The sequence below is a fragment of the Urocampus carinirostris genome, chromosome 3 (genome assembly GCF_059441175.1).
Source record: "Urocampus carinirostris isolate Australia breed hairy pipefish chromosome 3, RoL_Ucar_1.0, whole genome shotgun sequence".
NCBI lineage: Eukaryota > Metazoa > Chordata > Actinopteri > Syngnathiformes > Syngnathidae > Urocampus > Urocampus carinirostris.
Genome location: NC_142351.1, coordinates 9,742,368 through 9,766,957, shown reverse-complemented (window position 1 = coordinate 9,766,957; position 24,590 = coordinate 9,742,368). Strand labels below are relative to the sequence as shown.

The following is a 24,590-nucleotide window of genomic DNA, read 5'->3' as shown; positions in this document are numbered from 1 at the left end:
AAACGAGAATAAAGGTCTAATAAAAGGGCCGTTTGGTACTTTGAGTCTCTGTAGTTTGTGCTCTTGTGCTTTTTTTTGGAATCAGGAGGAAAAAATATTGAGTTTTCTTACTTCAATAACCTGAAATGATGGAATTTAGTTTTGGGGTGCCACCCAAATATTTTAAAGTGGCCCCCACCCTATGAACCATTTCTGGAGACGACACTGCATTGCGAACATTCGAGTTACGAAAAAACGCGAGATCCGAAAAAAAAATTCGGGATGTCGAAAAATACCTGGAAGTTACGTTTTGTATTGTGCACCTTTTTCCGAGTACAGGACGTTTCTGTAGTGCTTCTTTCCGCCACTATCGGCGTGTGGTGGCGCTGTGAGAGCTCACCCAGCCTTGAAGAAGAAATCCAGCTTCCTCTTCCCAGTTTGTGTGTAAACATACTATACTGTATCTCCAGCGCGCTAAGAACTTTGATATTTTAATCGTTTAATATCTCTTGCATCCATTCAATATGGTTGGTGTAAAAGAAGAGATGAGCCGTTTCTTTTGAAATGAAAGTGGAATAAGAAAGCTTGATGTGGTTGACAAAATGGTCGCTTGGCTTTTTTAGGCAACTTTATACCAGTCTTGAAGTTTATCTTCCAAAAGTAAGTTCAACTTAACGTTATTTATCTTTATAGAGCAGTGTTTTTCAACCTTTTTTAAGCCAGGGCATGTGTTTTACGTTGGAAAAATTTTGCGGCACACCACTAACCAAAAATGTAATAAAATGACACTGAACAGCATGTTTAACTGCAATATAATTTATAATGCCCCCAGTTTTTACAGCACAGACACAGGGTTGGGTAGGGTTACTTTAACTGGATTACTTTCAATGACTTTTGGATTACTCCAATACCAAATATAATAATAATAATAATAATAATAATTTCCTTGTATTGTCATTCTGTGTAACAATGTACACAGAACGAAATGTCGATTGCACCTGACCCGTTGTAGCGAGCCGATGCAGCCGCAGCCAACAGAGGGCGCCGCCGACCACTTTTTAAGTCTTAGGAATGACTCGGCCGGGGCGCGAACCACCGACCTCCCAGTCTCAAAGCGGGCGCCTATGCTAATAAAAGACAAAAGAAACTAAATATGAATAAAATGACAAAATTTTGTGCAGGCTTGGGGAGTAATGGAGTACATGGAACCGCAAAAATGATATTGGCAAGCTGTTTGGATTTATTTTCAATTTTTTTTTTGTCACATTTGATGTTAGTTTTGCCGGAGATCAAAAAGATCCAAGCCAGGAGAGAAAGCTTACCACGTGTTGTGAGTCATCATTTTATTCTTTTATTAGCATATTTGGTATTGGAGTAATCCAAAAGTCATTGAAAATAATCAAGTTAAAGTAACCCTACCCAACCCTGGTCGCGGCACTGTGGTTAAAAATCACTGTTATAGAGCATATTATTTTATGAAATGTTACTTATACAAGCTTTAAACATACTTATATAAACCTTAAACATACAAAATATAGCACAGAAGAAACTTACGAACTCATTCAACTTATGAACAATCTCGTTCGTAAGTTGGGTAGCATCTGTATTTGCTTTTATTTTGAAATCGTCCCAATCACTTCCTGTTTGACAGTACATCCGGATCTAGCGGTGACCATCACAGTCGCAACTCGACTGTCGGAAAAGGAACACTTCAATGTCGCTTTTTGCTCAAAACCATTAATTTTATTCATCGTTATTACGGAGAAAAACACGGCGTGAAGGGAGACACATTCAACGCTATTCTTCAATGTGTTAAGAATGAGGAGAAAGTTTTAAACAATTAAGATTCCGACGGCGGGGATAAAGAGGAAGGAAATCTTGAGGTTTTTCGGCTGCGCGTGATCTTTTTAAAGGTGAGTGATTGGTTCCTCATTGCGTTAGCATGGAAGCTAACACGACATTACAAGCCTTTCGGGATTAGTGAGCTCGCTAATGCTAGCTTGATAATGTCCGCTAACCAGAACGCGGATAAAGTCGCTGGAGATTATCCGCTCTCAAGAGCACCGTCGTGTACCTGGCTTGTGTGATAACGCCATTCGCTTCAAATGTCAGCCGAACCCTTGTAATATCCGGAACTCGTATTTGGATGTTCTTCAATGGAGGAACTCGAGTACAGGACAGGGTTGATGATACTGTTAATTGAAAGGGTGTTCGATAGTATTTCATGTTAAGCCTGTCTAGTGGATCGCTCAAATCTGCTTCTATTTTTGGTCACTCTAAGGCTAAGCTATTAGAAACACTGTAGAGTCTACAGTGTAGACTGACCAACAAGTGGTCAAGATCAGGGATCTCCAATCTTTTGTTACTTATAAGTGCATTGTTATTATTAGGAGTAGTGATATGCATTTGTACAGGGTGACTCAAAAAGATGCTTACCCTTATTTTTTTTGATAAAAAAATCTATTTTTAAGGAATGTCTCAGTGTTCATTTTACCTGTGAAAAGTGATGGGTCCCGGGGACTCGGATGTTCAAAAATCTATGGGTCCCAACAGAGATCTATGGGTCCCCAAAATTTACTGTTATCGCGGCTGAAATTGTAAATCGGCGACAAATATATACCGTATTTTCTGCGCTATAAGGCGCACCGGGTTATAGGGCGCACCCCGAAAAAAATAGTTTTTGGTCCTATATTTGACATACATAAGACGCACCGGATTATAAGCCGCGACAATGGGAACGTCCACAAAACAGTCAGATAGTTCAGTCCAACTTATTACCCCCTTAACATTCCCAAAGCTTGCAAAGACGCAAATACGTGTCGAGAACCCGTGCGGATGCGGTGTCCGTACGATGTCACTCAAATGCATCGTTCCATCATTTGGAAGGTTAAAGTCTTGGGATTCAAGAAATGCCAACCATTTTTTTTCGCTCGCAACTTTACTGTGCATATGACAATAAACACTTGGAATTGAGTTTAATTTAAAAATAGACACTCCATTCCATCCATTATCTGCACCGCTTATCACAGAAACATCGAGTTCAGTCTGAAACAAAATACAGGGATAATATATAGCCGGAGTAGCTCACTGAAGTCGTTGTGTTCATAATAATGTGCAGCCAATGTCCTCTTATATATGTGAGTGTAGTAAATCCAGGAGAATAAAATATTTATTTAATATTTACAGTATAGTAAATAATGCTTTTTGTATGCCGTCAACCACGTGCTATACACATTCATCTTTTTCGGCCAATTGCAGGCTTTGTTTTGCAGTTTAAGCCAATGCCAGCCTGTAAATGATAAAAAGGATCCGCCTCTTGACCTCCGAATAACTTTAGCCAATAGTGATCGATTCAAATGATGATTGACACATTGGTTAGGAAATGAAACGCCGGTAAATAAATCCCAGCATACACCGCGGACTACTTGGCGTTCGGGGGAAAATCTAGTCGGCGGCTGCAAGTTAGTTGGAAGACTTAGTGACTTAATGTTGATCCATAAATAAGGCGCACTGTATTATAATGCGCATGGTCAGCTTTTGAAAAAAATAAAGGCTTTTAGGTGCGCCTTATAGTGCGGAAAATACGGTACGTACCGTAAAATCCAGACTATAGAGCGCACCTGATTATAATCCGCACCCATCACTTTTTAAGTGATTTGCCGATTTTGTACTTACACAAGCCGCACCTCTGTACAAGCCGCAGGCGCACGCATTAAAACCTGTGACACAATCACAAGTTTAACCAAGACCAGGCTGTAAGTTCCGCTATTGTTACTGAGGTTTGAACAATTTTATTGACACTTTTAACAGCAAATAAACAATGTGAGGTTTGAACAATTTTTCTCGACACTTAACAGCAATTAAACATATTCACAATTTCATTATATCATTTTCTAACAATATAATAATATAATAATAATAATAATAATTTCCTTGTATTGTCATTCTGTGTAACAATGTACACAGAACGAAATGTCGATTGCATCTGACCCGATGCAGCCGCAGCCAAGAGAGGGCGCCGCCGACCACTTTTTAAGTCTTAGGAATGACTCGGCCGGGGCGCGAACCCGAACCTCCCAGTCTCAAAGCGGGCGCCTTACCATCTAGGCTACTGAGCTGGTATATGAGGTTTGAACAATTTTTGTCGACATTTTTAACAGCAATTAAACACATTCACAATTTCATTATATCATATTCTAACAATATGAGGTTTTATCGACACTTTTAACAGCAATTAAATACATTCACAATTTCATTATATCATATTCCAACAATATCAGGTTTGAACAAATTTTTTTTAGTTTGAACAATTTTATTGACACTTTTAACAGCATATAAACAATGTGAGGTGGGGGGGGTGTAAGGTTTATTGTTCTATATTCTTCATCAATTATCCGTTATCGGTCAAATCATAATACGCTACAAAGGGGCCTAGACAAGAGTCCGAGTCAAGGTCCTAGCCACAGAGCCAGCGATCAGTGCGAATGCACCGTTCCCGGAGATTTTAATACATAGGAGTCAATCTTAGTACCACAATCGGCATCATGAATGGAAATTGATACCCGTAATTAACGTATGATGCAGACTTGTAAAGTCCGGGTCCCGTTGAAAGAAATCCAAGGAAACAAAATGTATATTTCCAAAGTTAAGGGTGGGAAAAATATATATCCACTATTGTCCGCTGCGACAACAGACAGATCTACCGGTAACTCGGCTTTACCCCACTTCCCATCAGCCCGCGTTTGCTCCGCCCCTTCTTTTTGATTCGCTCGTAGAACACATAACAGAATAAATCCCTAAAATAAATACATTACAAAAATATACAGTTGCAAATACATATTATACATGGTGACACATATTTACGAAGAAAGACGGTACACCGAGAGAGTTTTCAAAGCTTTAATAATAATATTATAACTTTCATCCCAAACCGATCCTTTGAAAGGTACCAACACGCTAGTAGGATCACGCTCGCAATGCATCAAACGTGTCTGTCAAAAGAAAGCATCCCGTAATTGTGAAATCCATGGTAGATCGTCCTCAACTTCCTCCTCATAACTATCGCCATCAAGGGCGTCTTCCTCATTATCAGAACGTACCTTTCCTTTACAGACAATGTATGCACATACTTACAGGTTGCAGTCTTTCTTGGCGCACATATTCTACCTTTTATACTCCAACGCCGCTGGTGGCCGTTAGAAAAATGACATAAATTGGCCGCTTCACTGAATAAGCCGCAGGGCTGAACATTTGGGGAAAAAGTAGCGGCTTATAGTCCGGAATTTACGGTAATATGTTTGAAAAGGGGTAGTCCGAAGCAAATGCTTATATTCCCTACCCCTCTATCTTCCTTATGAAACACACCAATTATATAACAATTGTAATACTATTAATAATAAGTTATGGTATAACAACAGCAACAATAACACAAAGTTAATCATAGTTCTATACCACAGGTGTCAAACAGGCGGCCCGTGGGCCGGATCAGGCCCGCTAAGGGATTGAATCCGGCCCGCGAGACAACAATCAGAGAAGCGCAAGGGAAAAACAAGTTACAGGTTGAAATATGTCAACTTGATGTTGCCAAAGCCAGGTGCCTCTCGCAAAGACACTGTACTTGTATTTATTTATCTCTCTCTCTCTCTCTCTCTCTCTCTCTCTCTCTGTCTCTCTCTCTCTCTCTCTCTCATTCTCTCTTTCTCTCTCTTTTCCACCCCTTTTCTCCCACTCTGTCTGTGTCCCTTTCTTTTTCTCTCTGTGTCTTTTAATCTCTTTTGCTCTAACTTCCTTTTTTCCTTTTCTCTCTTTTGTCTTTCTCCCTACCCTTCGCCCTTTCTTTTCTCTTTTCTCTCCTTCTGTCTTTCTATTTCTCTATTTTATCTATTTTCTCTTTCTTTCTTCCTCTCCCTTTCTTTTCCCCCTCTCTCACGTTTTTTTATCATTTGTATCTCACGCTCTCTTCCTCTCTCTCTTTTTCTTTCTTTGTCCCACCCTCTCTCTTTTTCCCGCTATCTTTATCTCTCTTTTTCTTTTTCTTTAATCTACTAGTCCGGCCCCCGACAGAATGTTTGTTCTATCGTGTGGCCCCCGGGTTAAAATGAGTTTGACACCCCTGTTCTAGACGCACTCGTATCACTCATACCCGATTTTCTTCATCCCTGTATTCCACCAGGAATGTATTTTTTGTATTTAAATTTGAACACGTGAATAGTTGGACATTGTTTGATCTCATCTTGCAAACCATTCCAGAGCTTGACTCCACACACAGACACACACATACTTTTCCTGGTGGTTCTCACCTTTAAGATTTTGAATTTACTACAGCCCCTTAAGTTATAATTTCCTTCTTTTCGAATGAATAATTTATGGATGTTTTCTGGCACTATGTTTTTGTTGACTTTAAATAGCAGTTGTGCAGTGACAATTTTTTTTCGAAATCATCTAATTTTAATCGTTTGGACTGCAGGAATAAAATATTAGTATGATTTCGATATCCTACCCTGTGTATAGTTCTAATTGCACGTTTTTGGAGGATAAAAAGGGCCTGTAGTGAACTTTTGTAATGATTGCCCCAGACTTCTGCACAATATGTTAAGTATGGCAGAACTAGAGAACAATATGATAAATACAATGCGTTATAGTTTAAAACAAATTTGGCTTTATTAATTATTGAAATGCTTTTAGATACTTAATTTTGTATGTGTCTGATCTGTGTACTTATAAGTGCATTGTTATTAGTAGTAGTAGTGATATGCATTTGTATAATAACTTGTTATTACTATGTTGTTACTTTGATTATATTGTAAGTAGGATTTAATAAACCCATCCATCCATTATCTGCACTGCCTATCCTCAGTAGGGTCACAGGGGTGCTGGAGCCCATCCCAGCTATCTCCGGAAAGTGGGCAGGGGACACCCTGAACTGGTTGCCAACCAGTCGCTGGGATTTAATAAACCCAGTCAACCACTAAAACCATCATTTAACTAGAACTGGTGAGCTGTGAGCACCGATGCATGCTTTCACAAATTCTCGTTTCGATTATTGTAATGCCCTGATTAACGACCCTCAATCATGCGCGACACAAGGGTTCACGGTCCCTCGGTTTATTGCCTGCATTCAGTAAACAAAACGATACAAAGAAGTCAGGGCTTCTGTGCAAGACTGCATACGTCTTCAGCACGAGGTGATTGAGCTGAATGTACGCCAAGCAGACAACATGCGAGCACATTAATAATGAAAGCTTAATAATAACAATGAACATAGCTTTCCCACGTACCTGCATTCAATAAATGGTTAATGGTCTGCATTTCTATAGCGCTTTTCAAGTCAATGAAGACCTCCCAAAGCGCTTTACAATGTGCTTCACACGTACCCATTAGCACACACACACCAATAGGGAGTCAGCCATGCAAGGCGCCTACCTGCTTATTGGAGGCATTAGGGATTCGGTGTCTTGCCCAAGGACACTTCGACATATAACACGCAGGAGCTGGGAATCAAACCTGCGACCCTCTTGATCCCAAAACGAGCGTTTTCAGACTAAAAGCATAGCAGCGGTTTAAACAAAAACACAGGTTATTTGCTGAGTGCTTCATGATATTGACTAGTCTAAGCCTTTCTCTGCCTCACCCAAAATCATGTTAATTTTCATGAAATTGCCATTTTCACTTTTTTTAGGCTACAGCACACAATGTCATTGTGAAAAAAATTATGATATGTAATTTGGCAAGCTTTTTTTGTACAATATAGTTTTGTATTTTGTTTTGTATATGGGGGGAAAAAAGAAAATTGCAATGTTTTAAGTCATTGTTATAATTTTGTTTGCAGCACACAAATACATAGATTAAAATTGCTTAACAGTGCTTTTGTGATCGGAATCCTTAAAAAAATGCTTGGATTTTAATGTTGTGTATAATGATCGAAACGTGCTTGAACTCTGGCTGAAGTACCTGTAAATTCCCGAAATTGTTGCCATGTTTCCCAACAAAATAATAACATAAACAATACAAATATGTCAGGGCGTCTTTGCACGACTGCATACATCTAAAACATTAGTAAAAATACAAAAACGGGACATCACTCAAAATTCCGCACATAATGGAGTGGTTGAATTGAAACATGTTGCATCACAGTAATCATCGTTTCAAGCTGCATTACATTTAATTAGTGCTTTTTTTTTTTTATATATACATCATTTAGCACAACCTTTATACATTTACATACAAAAATAGTTCGTGAAAGCAGCTCCTATATTTAGCAAAATATGCATTCTTACCCAAACTGATATTGGGCACGGCTTACCTTCAGCACGAGGTGATTGAGCTGAAGGTACGGCAAGCGCAGAAGCCCATAAAGTGCCAAACGAAAAAGACAGTCGCACACGCCCATGGCTTAACAAATGAATGCGCAGGGTTGGGTAGGGTTACTTTAACTTGATTACTTTCAATTACTTTTGGATTACTCCAATACCAAATATGCTAATAAAAGACAAAATAAACTAAATATGAATATGTTGGCAAGCTGTTTGGATTTATTTTCATTTTGTTTCTGTCGCATTTGATGTTAGTTTTGCCGGAGATCAAAGAGATCAAAGCCAGGAGAGAAAGCTTACCATGTGCTGTGAGTCATCATTTTATTCATATTTAGTTTCTTTTGTCTTTTATTAACATATTTGGTATTGGAGTCATCCAAAAGTCATTGAAAGTAATCAAGTTAAAGTAACACTACCCAACCCTGTGAATGCGGTTACCAGAGTTTTAACAGTAATGCAACAAAAACACAGATTTTGTGAGAATTAAAAAAAAAACTCAAAACAATCAAATTTCAACTCTGTTACACCTGCTCTTCGGTTTTCCCAAAAAGAGCATTGCTAGCTTGTTCATCTCATCTCATCTCATCAGCTGCACTGCTTATCCTCAGTAGGGTCGCGGGGATGCTGGAGTCCATCCCAGCAATCATCGGGCATCATTGGTTGCCAGCCAATCGCAGGACACACGAGGACAGACAACTCACTCGCTCAGTCACACCTAGTGACAATTTGGACCGGCCAGTTCACCTGAAATGCATGTTTTTGGAATGTGGGAGGAAACCGGAGTGCCCGGAGGAAACCCACGCAAGCACGGGGAGAACGTACAAACTCCGCACAGTAAAGCCGGGAGCTGGATTTGAACCCACTCAGGAGGTTCCCACGACCTCAGAACTATGCCGCACACGTGCTAACCACTGCGCCATGCTGCCCTGCTAGCTTGTTGCTATGACAAAACTCAGCAGCACAGGTGCTTACGGGGAATGAGGGGAAGGATCACAACATCAGTTTTGAAAACTGCTGCATTGGCTCCCTCTGCGTCTCAGGCTCAATTTGAAGCTGCTTTTACTAGTTTTTCGGTCTTGGGCCATCCTATCTTTTATTATAATAGCCGTTGCGGTCCCTGAGGACCAAAATCAACCAACTGTGAAGCAGCGTTCATTCGGTCCTCACCTATGGAACAGTCTGCCGGAGGACATCAGGTCTGCAGGGACCCTTGCAATTTTTAGGGAGTGGCTCAAGACCAACGTTCCCTCTAAGCTGCGCACTGCCCGCACATTCTCAGCGCACAAGAAAATCTAGCAAGCGCAATGTTCCTTCTAAGCTGCGTGTGTGCGCAATTGCGCACTACCCAGAGCTTTTCCGCGCACAAGAAAATCTAGCCAGCTCACAAAAATCAGGGCTCGAAATTGCTCATTAAGAAGCGAATTCAGTCAAAGTTGCAGTGCATGAAGGTAAAAATACACGGGTTCCCCTGACGTTGTGTTCTAAACGCGGTATTTGGAAGTCAAGGTCGAAGTTGAGTAAAGTCAGTAGAGATTTTCGAGAACCGGCTTCTTCGGCTCGGCTCACTAAAAGGAACCGGCTCTTTCGGGTCCTAAACGGCTCTTCAGGTTGTGTTGGCTTCTTTCATCCCTAAATGACCAAATATTATGTAAAATTATGCACAAAATGACTTAAAGGAAGGGGGAATAGAACAAAAAAAAATACCAAAATGAAAAAGTAGTGAAAAGCTGAGGGAAAAAAAGAAACAAAAGGAAGAGAAAAAAAAAGGAAAAATTCAGAAAAAAGCTAGAAAAAAAAGTAAATGGAGAACAAAAAGAAAAAAGTAACAGCTAGGAAAAAATAAACACAATGAGATTTTTTTAAAGGAATTAAAACAAAAATAGAAAAAAAAACAGGGAAAAAGAAGAAAAAGTTTGTGTTGCATTGAAATAATTTCCAATCATACCAAGTCAATCTTGTTGCCAACATTGTACTTCCACAAAAAAAATGTGATTAAATACAGGTGTGTATCGTACTACTAATGACTTAGTTGCCACACATGGGGTTGCTGTTGCTCACTGTTGTTTCAAGCGTTGCTCACCGACTTTGTGTGAACGCTCAGACCCGTGAAAAATTAGAGGGAACATTGCTCAAGACCCACTTTTTTAATATGGCTTTTAATTGATCAGTTTTATTATGTTTTGTTCTGTGTAACTTCTAATCTTTTACTTTGTTTTTTTATTTCAGTTCGCAGTTATTGTTTTTTTTATATATTTCAGTGTTTCATCATTTGGGGGGGAACATTTGTGGTTCAATGGCTGAAAATTCTGAAGCCACCTGCTGCCATCCCAATTAGTGTGGATAAACCTCCCTCAGGTTCCTTTCCTCACATGGTTATTCTGTGCTTTTCCATATTCATGTTTGTATTAATATTTTAGTTTTCATTGTATTTTAACCATTACCTGTGTTTGATGTGTTTAAGGTTTATGGCTCTTTCTATGAGTACCTGTGGCTCAGAGACAAATTTGATTGCATGCAAATTTTCTTCATCTCGTTCAAAACTCGAGCCATTATAATCCTGTTCAGTTACACGCAAAGCCAAACCAAAGCTGAAATACCAAGCAGTACTTCGCAGAATATATAGGGCACGTTTTTCACTACAATTTACAGTCAAGGTGTCACACCAAAAAAACGCTAAAGAATCCTTTATATAAAAGCTCACTATATAATCTGTGTTCAGTGTTCAGATACCTTATGATAAAATCCACAGAACAAACTGTAAATACGCCAAAACACCGGAAGAGAACTTAGTTATTTGATTGGGTGAGTGGGAGGGATGGGTGGAGCTATGCATAAAGTGCAAGCTCTCCCTCCCATCTCTCGCCCTACTCCGTCTGCGCCAAAGGTAAGCACATCAGGCTCCCTGTTTGCAGAATGTTGTGACGTTTTTTACAAAATAACTGCTTGCATCTGGTTTTGAAACCAATATGTATGAAAAAAAGGGTCAAAATGAGTTTAACCGATCTTGAGTCATTGCAAGAAAGAGACAAGTTTAAAGTGGTATGTTTGTTGATTTTAGGACACGGGCTCTGGCATTATTCTCTTTTCATAATTTTGATCAAAAATAAACGTGCTGAAGATTAAGCTTTTGTCTGGTGCGCGAGTTTAGCAATTTAGTCAATTTGTCTCATAATATATGGTGTGGCTCTTTCCCAAAATGAAATTACTATATTTTGCTTTTATGGCTCTTTGAGTCAAAAAGGTTCCCGACCCCTGGTTTAAGGGATTGGGGATTTTATTGTCTTGTATGCTGAATGTTATACTTTTTTTGCCTGAAAAGTACATTACACATCAATTAGATTTGATTTTCAGAACAGGTCCTAGGGCACGTGAGCGACCTGGTGCCCACGGGCACCACATTGGAGACCCCTAGTCAAGAGGATGTGACCATTTAAGATATCATGATCGTTAATGTTTCCAAAGTCCACGATTTTATAACATTAATGTTTCATACCCAGCTCAATCATTTACTGGAGTAAACTTAATGCTTCCCTGTGTTTTAACCGCACAGTTGTTATGGAAACTGTAGTGGATTCGATTTTCCAATTTGAATTTGTTCCCTATTGGAAACACTGGAAACACCACAAATTGTACATTAATTACTTGCATTTTTTTAAATAGACGATAATGCAGGTTAAAAGAAGTAATCAGGTGTAGCGTCGATATGGTTTGACCTTTGATTGTGAATTTCCCTGCGGGGATGAATAAAGTATCCATCTATCTATCTATCTACTTTTGGCATTTTATTTATACTTACCTACAGGCATATAAAACACTGCAGTGGGCTGTGCATATTACTCCTAAGCCTTCAGCTCCAATCTGAATTAGTGATGTCGTTCCCGAACGACCCATCTGTATGAGCCGGCTTTTGGAAGTGAAATTTCCTATTTTATTTGTGAGGACTCCGGCGGAGGAGAGTTGATTTGAGCCGAGGCTGGCCCCCGCCATGCGCCTAGTTCACTGGGTCGCTATCTCCGCCGAGCGGCGCGACACGTAAAGCCTGCCTTTTGTAACAAAATCTAAGTAAAACTAGGCTTTATGAACAAGAGACACAGAAAAACAAAGACGAGCGATTAAAAACAAAAGTCAGCAAGTGAGAAGCTTGGCCCAACCTGAATGTAATGATTGACATTTTTGCACTCGGGTAGAAAAAAAAACGTTATTTGTATTGGTCTCTAATATATATGTCCCGACGGATCACCACCTTATCGTGGTGGGGCACTTTGCGCGTCTCCATGACCCCTAGAGCTATGTCGGCGGGAGTCTCGTACTCCTGGTAGGGTTACCCAAGCCGAACAGGTCGAAGGGTAGAGTCCAGACTAAGAGTGATCCCAAAAGCTGGTGGCGGCACGCTTTGAGGCGGTTTCCTACAGACAGGCCTGCAGTTGTAGAAAGATGCCGGTCGTCTAGGGTCTCCCTTGCCACTGGAACCATCTCCTTTACAATCAAGATAGTGGCGTTGGGGAAAGCGCACCCCTTACGTTACTTTAAAAAACGTCATTGCGCAGGTATCCTCTTTTACCTGAGTCTCCGACCACAATCCAGGATCGGACTGTTCAAACATCAGCAGACTCAGAAATAAAAGAAGATAGTCATCAGCGAATCGATGGACAACCCCAACGAATATAAGGATTTTTATTGGTTATCTAAAAGAAAAAAAGTTATTGTGCATCCCCCATATTTTTCACACATTTTAAATCCTGAATTGTTTAGATTAAAATATTTAGCTACTAATAACTATGATAAAACACTTCTGATTTTGGGTGTCTTCTTGAAGTCTAAAAGATCTTTTTTTTCCTCTCTAGGTAAATGCAATGGAGCAGCAGCGCCAGAGAGCTCTATCCACGTCAGGAGAATCACTGTACCTTGTACTGGGAGTGGAAAAGAACGCTACGTCAGAAGAAATAAAAAAATGTTACAGGTAATCTGGGCACTTCTTTATTTTGACCTCGCTCAAAAATGGGGTATACTTTATAATATTCTGCTACTAACATCTCAGGTAGAGGTTCCACTCCCCACTTCATTACAGTGATACAAAAAAGTATTTTTCCTCTTCTTGATTTCTGTGTGTTTTGCTTATTTATCACTCACAAAGGTTTCAGATCCTCGAACCAATTTATTATCACACCGAGGCAACCCAAGGAAATGCAAAATGTACCGTATTTTCCGCACTATAGGGCGCACAGGGTTATAAGTCGTACCCCCAAAAAGTAGTTTTTGGTCCTATATCTTCCATAGATAAGGCGCACCGGATTATAAGGCGCTACAATGGGAACGTGGACAAAACAGTCAGATAGTTCAGTCAAACTTATTACCCCCTTAACATTCCCAAAGCTTGCAAAGAAGCAAATACGTGTCGTAGACACGTGCGGATGCGGAGCCCGTTCGATGTCACACAAATGCATCATTTCAAATATCCTTCGGAAGGTTAAAGTCTTGGGATTCAAGAAATGCCAACCATTCCTTAGTTTCTATTTTCTTTTTCGCTCGCAACTTTACTGTGCATATGACAATAAACACTTGGAATTGAGTTTAATTCACTCAACTCATCACAGCAACATCAAGATCGTTCTAAAACAAGACACCGGGAAAATATAAAGCCGCATAGCTCACCTAAGTTCTCACGTTCAATAATGATACGCAATCATGGTCTTCTTACAACCGTGAGTGAAGTAAATCCAGGAGAGTAAAATATTTACAAGTACAGACTAACGAAACATGTTTCTTTATGGCGTAGTTTAGCAAGCTTGCTATTCAGTCATCTTTTTCGGCCAATTGCAGGGTTTGTTTTGGCCCTCTAGCCTATCCGAGGCTCCGAATAACTTCAGCCAATAGCGATCGATTTAACGGATGATTGACACATCTTTTTCGGCCAATTGCAGGGTTTGTTTTGGCCCTCTAGCCTATCCGAGGCTCCGAATAACTTTAGCCAATAGCGATCGATTCAAATGATGATTGACACATTGGTTAGCCAATGAAACGCCGGTATATAAATCCCAGCATACATCGCGGACTACTCCACGTTCGGGGGGAAAATTGAGTCGGCGGCTGTTGCGTAAGTTGCGAGACCTTGCGATTTAATATTGAGCCATATATAAGGCGCACTGTATTATAAGGCGCATGGTCAGCTTTTGAAAAAAATTAAGACTTTTAGGTGCGCCTCATAGTGCGGAAAATACGGTAATTTTGAAATGTTGATTCCATTTATTAGGGCACCCAAAAATAAATCAAATAAATCAACCTATCTGGCCCTATGTGAAAAAATAGTTGTCCCCTGAACCTGATAGCGAGTTGCGCCACCTTTGGCAGTGATAACAGATATCAAACGTTTTCGATAACAACGCTGTGAAGTTATTTTAGCCCACTCTTCTTTGCAAAATTGCTTTAAATCTACCATTTTTGGAGGGTTTTCAGCAAAAACTGCACGTTTAAGGTCACACCACAGGATCTCAATTGAATTTAAATCCGGACTTTGACTTGGACACTCCAGAACCTTCATTTGGTTTTTTTCAGCTGTTCTGTGGTGGACTTGCTGGTGTGTTTCTCATCGCTGTCCTGCTGCAAGAGCACTTGATGGCTGGATGTTCTTCTTCATTATTTTCTGGTAAACACCAGAATTCATTAGTCCGTCTACCACAGCAAGTTGTCCTAGTCCTGAGGTAGCAAAGCAGCCTTAGACCACAATACCGCCACCACAATGCTTGACTGTTGTACGTTTCTCAAAGTCTTGAGGATAGTAAAAATGCTTTTTGGCAAACACGAGACGACTCTTTTTATTATTTTGTGACGGTAGTGGTTTTCGCCTGGGAACTCATAGATGCCATTTTTGGCCCATGTCTTTTTTATTGGGAAGTCGTGAACACTGACTTTAACTGAGGCCAATGAGGCCTGCAGTTCCTTGGATGTTTTCCGAGTTTTTTTGTCACCTCTTGGATGAGCCATTGTAAAACTCTTGGAGTAATCTTATTTGGTAGACCACTCCTAGGAAGGTTTGTTTCCAGTCTTCTCCATTTGTGGATAATAGCTCCATCAGTGGTTTGCTGGAGTCCTACAGCCTTGGAAATTGCTTTGTGACATTTTTTGGACTGATTGATTTCAGTCACTTTTTCTTTCATTTTTCTCTGGAATTTCTTCGGATTGTTGGATGTCAATTGTGTTCTTGAGATTTTGTTGCCTACTTCACTTTTTCTAACATTCAATTTAAGGGATTTCTTGATTCAACACCGGTGATGGCAATTAATTTTGGGAGAGGCCTGTGAGACAGAACTCAGCTCTCCCAAAACTGGGGTTAGTCACAGTTACTTTATTCAAGTTTTTCACCCAGAGGAAGATAGGCCTGGATTATTTTTTTTTTGCAAATGAGTGTGTAGGCGGCCCCATGTTCTTGCAAACTCCTCAACATAGCGTATTAATTTGAAAAAAAGATTACTTAGCCCCCCTTCGTCATTGTCTGGTCAAAGAGGAATGCAAATCATGCACATCTGCAGGAACAGGGTCGCTATGGTGACCGAGATTACTGGAAACATCAGGCGTTGAAAGGTTATGGCAAAGTACATAAGTACAGTGTTTTGCAAGCAAATTGCACTTGTGTTTATGAAAATCATTGTTTAGATAGTGGAGGCATACCAAATGCAAAAAAAAAGGATTTTAAAGATGATTATACTTTTAGCTTTAGTTGGCCCAGCATAGACGTTCGATCTGGTGTACTGCTCAGTAGCCTAGATGGTAAGGCGCCCGCTTTGAGACTGGGAGGTCGGTGGTTCGCGCCCCGGCCGAGTCATTCCTAAGACTTAAAAAGTGGTCGGCGGCGCCCTCTGTTGGCTGCGGCTGCATCGGCTCGCTACAACGGGTCAGGTGCAATCGACATTTCGTTCTGTGTACATTGTTACACAGAATGACAATACAAGGAAATTATTATTATTATTATTATTCAATCTTATTGCCTATGCACTGCTAAAACATTAATTTTGCACTTATTTTTATTCATTTCCAACCCATAGGACAATTGAAGCAAAAATATTTATTTCATAGCTCCCACTTGAGTTTCTATAGCGTGGTGAGTAGGTTCAGGTCTAAAACTGCATTCTCTCTATTGGAAATTTCTTTGTTCCTATTTTGAAAAAATATGCCATCCTTGGAAAAGATCCCTTGTCATCCATGATTATATGTAGGGTAGTTATCTAAAGTAGACTACATTATAAAGAATAATACTGAAAAACTATACTAAGCTAAACATTTTAAGTTGAAATACTTTTACTGACGCTGCCCGCCTAAAAAAAGACAATCTGGATTCAGACTCGGAGCCACATTAAGTTTGACATCCCTTAATTAAAGATTGCTTGGGGAAAACATAACTCTTCATGTTGAATATGTATTTTTCATCTGAACGTCGCCATCCAACTGCGACGTTAAAAACAAAATTGGTCGGTGCAAATGGAAAAAAACATCCGAACCAAAGTGTCCATTTTTGAAACTGTCCTGTCCTCTGAGTATTGTTTGTGCAGGTGCTTGAAATCCTGGTAAATGCTTTCATTTAATGTTGTGTTTTCAAGGATTAATATGTCCCTGAATTTTGGGTAAGGTGCTTGTAAATTGCTAGAAATTTTTGACGTGTTTCACAACAAGTCTGCTTAAAACTGATGCAGACACTGCTCTCTGGTGGATTCGCTTTGCCTTTACATTTCTTCCTTCATGATAAACGGCAGAATGTATTCGTTTTTTATGGCATTGTCTTGTGAAGCGTCATCGCCCCCTATGGGTTGTGCTTAAGGGGACAGGTGCATGCTTAACATTAATGGGGCACAGTCAGGTTAATTGGCCGGTCCAAATTGTCCCTAGGTGTGATTGAGCAAGTGAGTTGTCCATCTTTGTGTGCCCTGTAACTGGCTGGTAACCGGTTCAGGGTGTCCCCTGCCCACTGCCCGGAGATTGCTTGGATGGGCTCCAGCACCCCCGCGACCCTGCTGAGGATAAGTGGTGCAGGTATACCAATATATTTGCGATTTAGTCATGATCTAGAAATCATACGTCTTGACAAATGCTCATGCTCAAATTGGAGATAGCGGACATATTATTTGTAGATCTGCAAAATACATGATTCACACTCGATTTCTTCTTTTAATGGTACTTGCGAAATTGAAAAATTTGCTTTGAAAGTCCTTGAGAGGTGCTTAAATTGGCCGTGTTAGACTATGCTTATGGTGCATTCAAACTATGTCGAAAATGTCCTAGATTTGACTGAATTTTTCACTTTGCTTTGCAGGAAACTGGCGTTAAAGTTTCATCCAGATAAAAATCCGGACAATCCAGACGCAGCCGAGAAGTTCAAAGAGATAAATAACGCTCACTCGATCTTGAGCGACGGCACTAAGAAGAACATCTACGACAAGTATGGCTCCCTGGGCCTCTATGTGGCGGAGCAGTTTGGAGAGGAGAACGTCAATACTTACTTTGTTCTGTCCAGCTGGTGGGCCAAGGTGAAAACCAAATTGTTTTTTATCACTTCCACGTTGAGTTATTTTGGTTGTACAACAATACTCGGGTGCATTTTCTGAACATCCGTCTCGACTTCTATCTATTCGTTCTAGACTATTTTATAAATCCTGATTTGCGTGCTTGTGTGTGGGTTTTATCTGTGGCTTATAGGCGTCAAAACGGCTAAACCGATTTTTGGAAAAAATTACATAGTACTTCAGGCCTCCAGGATTGTCTTTGGATGGTTTCATGCTAATAAATACCAACAAAATCGATAAACACCTGCTTTCGTGTACAAGCTGTTCTGGAGCTGCATCTGGTCAAACTGCTCTTTGGCACTCCCTAGTGGCTCCTTGTAGCTTTTTCAAAAAACCCACGGCCCCAACAACCTCGCTCAAGTAGAATGCCCGGCAACACCAGGTCATTAAACTTGAAGTTTGTAATACAGACTAAGATTCGTCTGATAAGGGTTTCTTCAGAGCCAAAACCATTCATCCATCCATCCATCCATCATCTGCACCGCTTATCCTCAGTAGGGTCGCGGGGGTAATGGAGCCAATCCAAGCTATCTTTGGCAGTGGGCAGGGGACACCCTCAACTACTTGCCAGCCAGTCGCTGGAGACACAAAGACAGACAACTCACTCGCTCATTCATTCCTAGGGACAATTTGGACTGGTCGATTTACCCGACATGCATGTTTTTGGAATGTGGGAGGAAACCGGAGTGCCCGGAAGAAACCCATGCAAGCACGGGGAGAACATGCAAACTCCACACAGGAAGGTTCGATCTCATCACCTCAGAACTGTGTCGCACACGCGATAACCACTACGCTACCGTGCTGCCTAGAGCCAATACCAATTATTAGGATTAAGAGAAGGCCAATAATGGATATTTGGAGCCGATATTCATTTGCTGTTAAAGCTTCAAAAACAATGTAAGACATTTTTAATAATGCGGAAAGAAACAAATAATTTTTTTTTTTTAACAATTTGAATAAAACTTTAACTGCTCTCTGAAACCTTATAGAGTAAATAAACTAGAAGTTCAACACAACTAACTTGACTAATCTTTTACTTAAACCAAAAACTAACAGTGCAGGAAATAAAATTTGGCTTATGGGCAACTTGAATAAAGGTACATAACAACTTTAAGAGGTCCTTAATCCTATTTACTAAAAATGAGTAAAAATGTCACAACCAACATGACTTAAATTACCTTCAAACAAAAAGTGCATCAATATTTCAACTCGGCTCGCAAATTGAAAACTGTATGCACTCCTGTTTTAAAGCCAGATCAACAAACTAAAGTTATGGTAACAGCTAATCATTTAGCCTTCCACTTGAGCGTGCTTTTTATGTTCTCAATCACAAACACACTCGCTTGATTGACGAACCTATGTTATGATAATAGCTAATATATCAGTCTCCACCTGAACTTCCTTCCCTAACTACACTTTTTATGCTATCTCTTAGTCACACACAGACTTTCCTACGACATACTTTTAAAATCAATAGTATCAGCGGTCTTGATTCACAAGCATGCCGTGGGAGTTAGCAGAGCTGCCACTGTTTACTTTGCTCTAACGTTATTCCTCCTGCTTTATTGGAAGCACCCCTGGTCGCTTATCCAATCAGAAGGTGCAGGGTGGGTAGCGTCCGAGATAGAAGGCCGAAGGTGGGGAGAGTGAGGCTCGGCTGCATCTGAGCCTAAATAACCCAGTTTTAAATATATTGAATCAACCGGTGTAATACATCAAAACGCTGATATTGATACCCGTCAAATTCCCAAATATCAGGGCCGATATTCAGTCGATCGCTAATACAGCCTATGAATATTTTCTGTATACAGTAACCTGTTACAACAACTTATGATCCTACTAAATAAAATAGAGCAAATCTGTAGTAACCTTGTTTCCTTGGAGACCTTTTTCACATTCGATTGAAATGATTTCTGGTGCGTTTCTCCCCCTGTGCGCCTGTGCAGGAGTTTCTTGTTCCTTTCTCTGCCATCGATACTTAAATGAAAGATCTCAGTGGGACATCAGTGTATGATTTTCAAGTCCAGAACAACATTTCAAAGCTAATAACATGTAATGTGGACTCAATAGCAACAATCATAAACGTTTAATTTCTCTTACCTGATATGAAGTGTGTGCTGCAAACCTGAGCATTTTTTGATGAGTGCCTCAGTCCAATCTTTTCACTTTAGTGCTTTTAACCAGAATTCTCTTCAGGAGTGGTCCGCTGGGATCCTGTAAAACTTTAATTTACAATCAGTAACGTATTTTCTGCAATTCTGGCACCTAAACTCAAAACATGATGACCTTTTAACAGCTGAGTAGCAGCAACGACACCCTTCTTTTTCTCAGTCTTTTGACCGGCGCGGTGTCTTGTTTTGCCTCCACCTTCAGCTGTGACGTCAAAGCCATCCATTTTGATGATACAAAGCGTACGCTTGTTGACACATGGTCTTGCTCTCACTTTTTGCCTCCGGGCTAAGCCTCACCCACCGGATACGTCACAGTGTTTACAAACAAAGTCACTATTGTGTCCCCACAGGCCTTGTTTGTCTTCTGCTGCTTGTCCACCGGTTGTTATTGCTGCTGTTGCCTGTGTTGCTGTTGTAACTGCTGCTGCGGCAAATGTAAACCGCGGCCGCCCATGGACCAGGAGCCCGATTTCTACGTGTCCCCCGAGGATTTAGAAGCCCAGATGTCGGCCGATGAGAAAGGTGCGCCGTGTCGATAATACTTTGAAAAGAAAAGAAAAAGACTCACTGCATTCAGCGTTTATCTGTGTGTTTATTGTCTTGTAGATGGGACCAAGGAGCCAATCATGACACAGCCGTCCTCTGCCACGGAAACCACACAACTCACAGCTGAGGCCCACCAAAGCTACCGGACTGACACATACTAGAAAGATGCAAACACACACATCCCCCTGTACCTACAATGCCGTGAAAAAGTATTTGCCCCCTTTCTGTTTTTTTTTTTTTTTTTTTTTTTTTATATTTATCTCTCACAGAAGTTTCGGATCATCAAACCAATTGTATATCACACAGACAACCCACAGAAATACAAAATCTAGATTACAAATGGTGATTCCATTTATTAAAGCACAAAAACAAAGTTAAACCCCTAACCGCCTGGAATAGCGGTCGTCCCACTCTTGGAGTAGAGGTAAGATCTTTGGGCTTAAAATGTCAATCATTAAGTTCTCTCTTTGTTTTTTTTTCCCTTCTTGGAAGATCTGCACAGCATGCACTTACTTTTACTCAAGTACTTATTTAGATAAAGAAGATGCTTACCTAACTCCCACATAAACTCTAAATCACTAAATCCAAAGAAATTTTCATCAAGTGTTGGGGTACAATACGCGCCGCTTCCTCCTTCCACCTCCCTCACGTCAAGATGTTATTTCCGCTTTTCGCCAATAGTTTACAAGCTTAACAAAAATTTTCTCTGCTTTTCGGCCAAATATTTCACTATTTGCAGCTCGTAATCTGCAGAATATGATTTCCTATTTGGTGCACTTTTGTTCAGTTTCACTTTTGTTCACCAAGTAAACCCTAAGCTACATAGTTCAGATGAAACGCACAATCCAGTGCTGGGGCGGCAGTAGCTCAGGAGGTAAAGCGATCGTTTTAGGATTAAGGGATCCCAGTTCAAATCCCGGCTTGTCCGTGTTACATGTCAAAGTGTCCTTGGGTAAGACACTGAACCCCCAATAAGCAGGTCAGCGCCTTACATGGCTGCACAGATCACGGCAGCTATTGGGAAATGTGAAGCACAATGTAAAGCGCTTTGGGAAGTCATTGACTTGAAAAGCGCTATATAAATGCAGATCATTTCAAGTACACACAAAAAGAGCTTCGTGTTTACTTTGGCGTAGAATTAAAGTTTATGGTTTATTTTGGGCTCGGTTTTCAAATAATGTTAATCCGTCAGGTTTGGGCAGGTTCGGGTTTATATACCCGCGGCTCGGGATGGGCTAATTTTTTTTAGACCCAATATAACCGTATTCTCGGAGTAATCTTAGTTGGTCAACTCTCCTTTTCCGAGTTTTCTCCATTTGTGCATAATGGTTCTGACAGTGGTTCGCTGGAGCCCTATACCCTTTGAATAGGCTTTAAGACCATTTCCAGACTGGTTTTAATCACTTTTTTGTAATATTTTTTCTAGAATTTCTTTGGATCGTGGCATGTCAAATGAGTTCCTGACATTTTGTAGCTTACTTCACTTTGTGTAACAGATTCAATTTAAGTGATTTCTGGATTTTAAAATTTATTTTGGCAATCCATTTTTGGTGTGGTCTGTGGAATTGAACTAAGCTTTCCCAAAACTGGTTAATTACAGTTACTTTGTGATTTACTTTGTGCCTTTAATTGAATCAACATTTTAAAACTGCCTTCAGTGTTTCCTTGGGTTATATTGCAATCGGTTTGATGATCTAAAACCTTTATGAGTGAGAAATATGCAAAAAACACAGAATTCAGAATGGTGGCAAATAATATTACACGGCACTGTAGTTCTACCTCCATGATTTCTTCCTGTCTTCTAATTCCGTTTACCGTCATAGTAACCATGTTCACCAGAAAATCAAAGAAACAAGATGGTTTTTGATCATTTTTGCGGGGGTTTAAATTGACCTGAAAAACTACCCGAAGGGAGTTTAATTTTAGTATTTGTTCAAGTTTATGCAAACGAAAGCTTTATTGAAAAGAACATCAGTCAAAATCCATTACTTTATTAGCCACCATAATTGGTCCCTGGACACAGACTTTATTATTTTCTTTTTTTCTTCATTAGGGGACTGTTTGGAACCCTAAAAGTATGGTTGGGACGAAGTCATTCGTGTTGCAATACTTGCTGTGGCGATTCACTGAATCAGTCCTCGAAATAGTCACTTTTGTTACCCGGAAATTATCAACAAAGGGCTACAAACCGTCACATGGTTTAGGGACTGCAGTAATCCCCTGTTTTTCGCAGGGGTTTCATTCCAAAAAGGTCCTGCCATCGTCAAAACCTGCAAACTAGAAACGTTGTTTTATTAGATATGAGTTACTTATATATTGACCACTGTAAGAAAAAAACAACTATAGATCTAGAGATGGAAACACAGAACACAAAATTGCATTTAAGGGATTTAAATGCTCCTCTGTTTACATGCATGTGCCTCTCAAAGGAAGACGATTGACAGCGATTCGAGATGAGATTGATCAAAACATTGAATACGGTTTCCACTCTTTCTCTTCAAAATCTAGAGCAGTGGTTCTTAAACTCGGTGGAGCAACCGAACCCCTCTAATTTTATCTGCGCATTCACTGAACCCCTACTTTAGTGTAATATGATTTATTTACAGTATTTATTTTAAGACTAATATTCCCTTTAAGCTCAGTGTCTGCACAGTTGGGTGACCTGCACTACACAGCACTGAGTAAGAGTCCCGGCTCCTAGGCTTTGTAGCGTATTATGAACTGACCGATAACAGATAATGGATAATGAATAAAGAAGATAGAACAATAACCCTTAAAAATCCCCCCCACACAGCACTGACATTGTGCATTGCCTGGTTTACATGTACATGCATCAGTGCTCGTACGGGTGCTTGAAATCCTTGAAAATAATTGATTTTTAGTGATCTGTTTTCAAGGTCAGGAAAAGGCTTGAATTTTGGGAGACGTGATTGAAAACGCTTAGGATTGTTGCCATTGCCTTGTTTATTGGCAGTCTGACTCTATTCATTAAATGTAGATTTTGTTTTTTTTTAAATGACTGCGACACTCCTGCTCGGGTGGTTTGTCATTATGGCGTCGTCACGTGAAGCGTCACCGCCCTCTACTGGTCGCACCCAAGAAGACAAAACTCTCTTTTGGCTCAGTTAACTGAGATAAGCCAGCACTTCTGGCTCCCTAACGGCTCCTCAGATTTTGTTTTTATATTAATGATATATAATCGATGATAATAAAACACTATGCAATTAAGTAATAGAATAGAAGAATAGACTATACCTTTATTATCATTGTTACAGTTATGGGTTGAACATTGACCCATTTCTCTGTTTCTAAACGAGTGTGATGTAGCCAAGCTGCGCGTGCAGAATTGCAGAATTCATGTCAGTTTACAGCAGCCCATTGACACAAAAAGATCATAGATAGGAATAGCTCAAAATAGCACAAAGTATGTGCGAGCTGCAAGATTGCGACTTTAATTTAAAACCCAAAAAATAAAAAGCCGTTATTTTGATCGGTGCTGGTTTCTTCCTTTGAAGGTGCTGGAAAAATTGGCCTTGAAAGTGCTTGAAACGTGCAAGTTAGCAAGCTTTCAACAATGAAGTCACTAAAGCACAAATGCTAACCTCTTATGGCAAAACGAACAGGCGGCGACACATCCACTTACCAAGCCAAAGTAAAAAAATAAATGTGGTTTAAGATGGTAGTGGTTGTTGGAGTATGTGCAAATAATAAACCAAGCGATAAAAGTCAGTGATTCATTTTCAAGTGAGACGGTTTCTAGCAAACATGCAGCGAAGACAAACCAGTATTTAGTTTTCCAAGGAAGTTGGACTACCTTAAAGGTGGGGTGGATAGTTTGAGGTGTCCTTAAAAAGTTTAAAATGTAATATATTCTCTATTAAGTATGTTAACAATGCCCCACTGAGTTCAAAGAGTCTTAATATATTTCATTCCACCACGTCTATCTGATTTTATCTTACCTTCGAATGCATTACGCTAGAGAATGGGGGTAGGAGAGTGATTTCATACGCATGCTTGCAATTTTCCTTTCT

General features: G+C 40.1%; 1 protein-coding gene across 1 annotated transcript in view; it reads left to right on the top strand.

Moving 5' to 3' along the window:
• Positions 1–1,642: 1,642 nt before the first annotated feature.
• The window catches only part of LOC148368610 (dnaJ homolog subfamily C member 5-like), a 28,268-nt gene continuing 5,320 nt past the window's right edge, over positions 1,643–24,590 (top strand). The window contains exons 1-5 of the mRNA XM_088330590.1: positions 1,643–1,892; positions 13,136–13,251; positions 17,593–17,806; positions 20,364–20,535; positions 20,620–20,768. Coding sequence (XP_088186716.1) covers positions 13,145–13,251; positions 17,593–17,806; positions 20,364–20,535; positions 20,620–20,720 — 594 coding nt within the window. The 5' untranslated portion in view covers positions 1,643–1,892; positions 13,136–13,144 and the 3' untranslated portion in view covers positions 20,721–20,768. The remainder of the gene's footprint in view (positions 1,893–13,135; positions 13,252–17,592; positions 17,807–20,363; positions 20,536–20,619; positions 20,769–24,590) is intronic.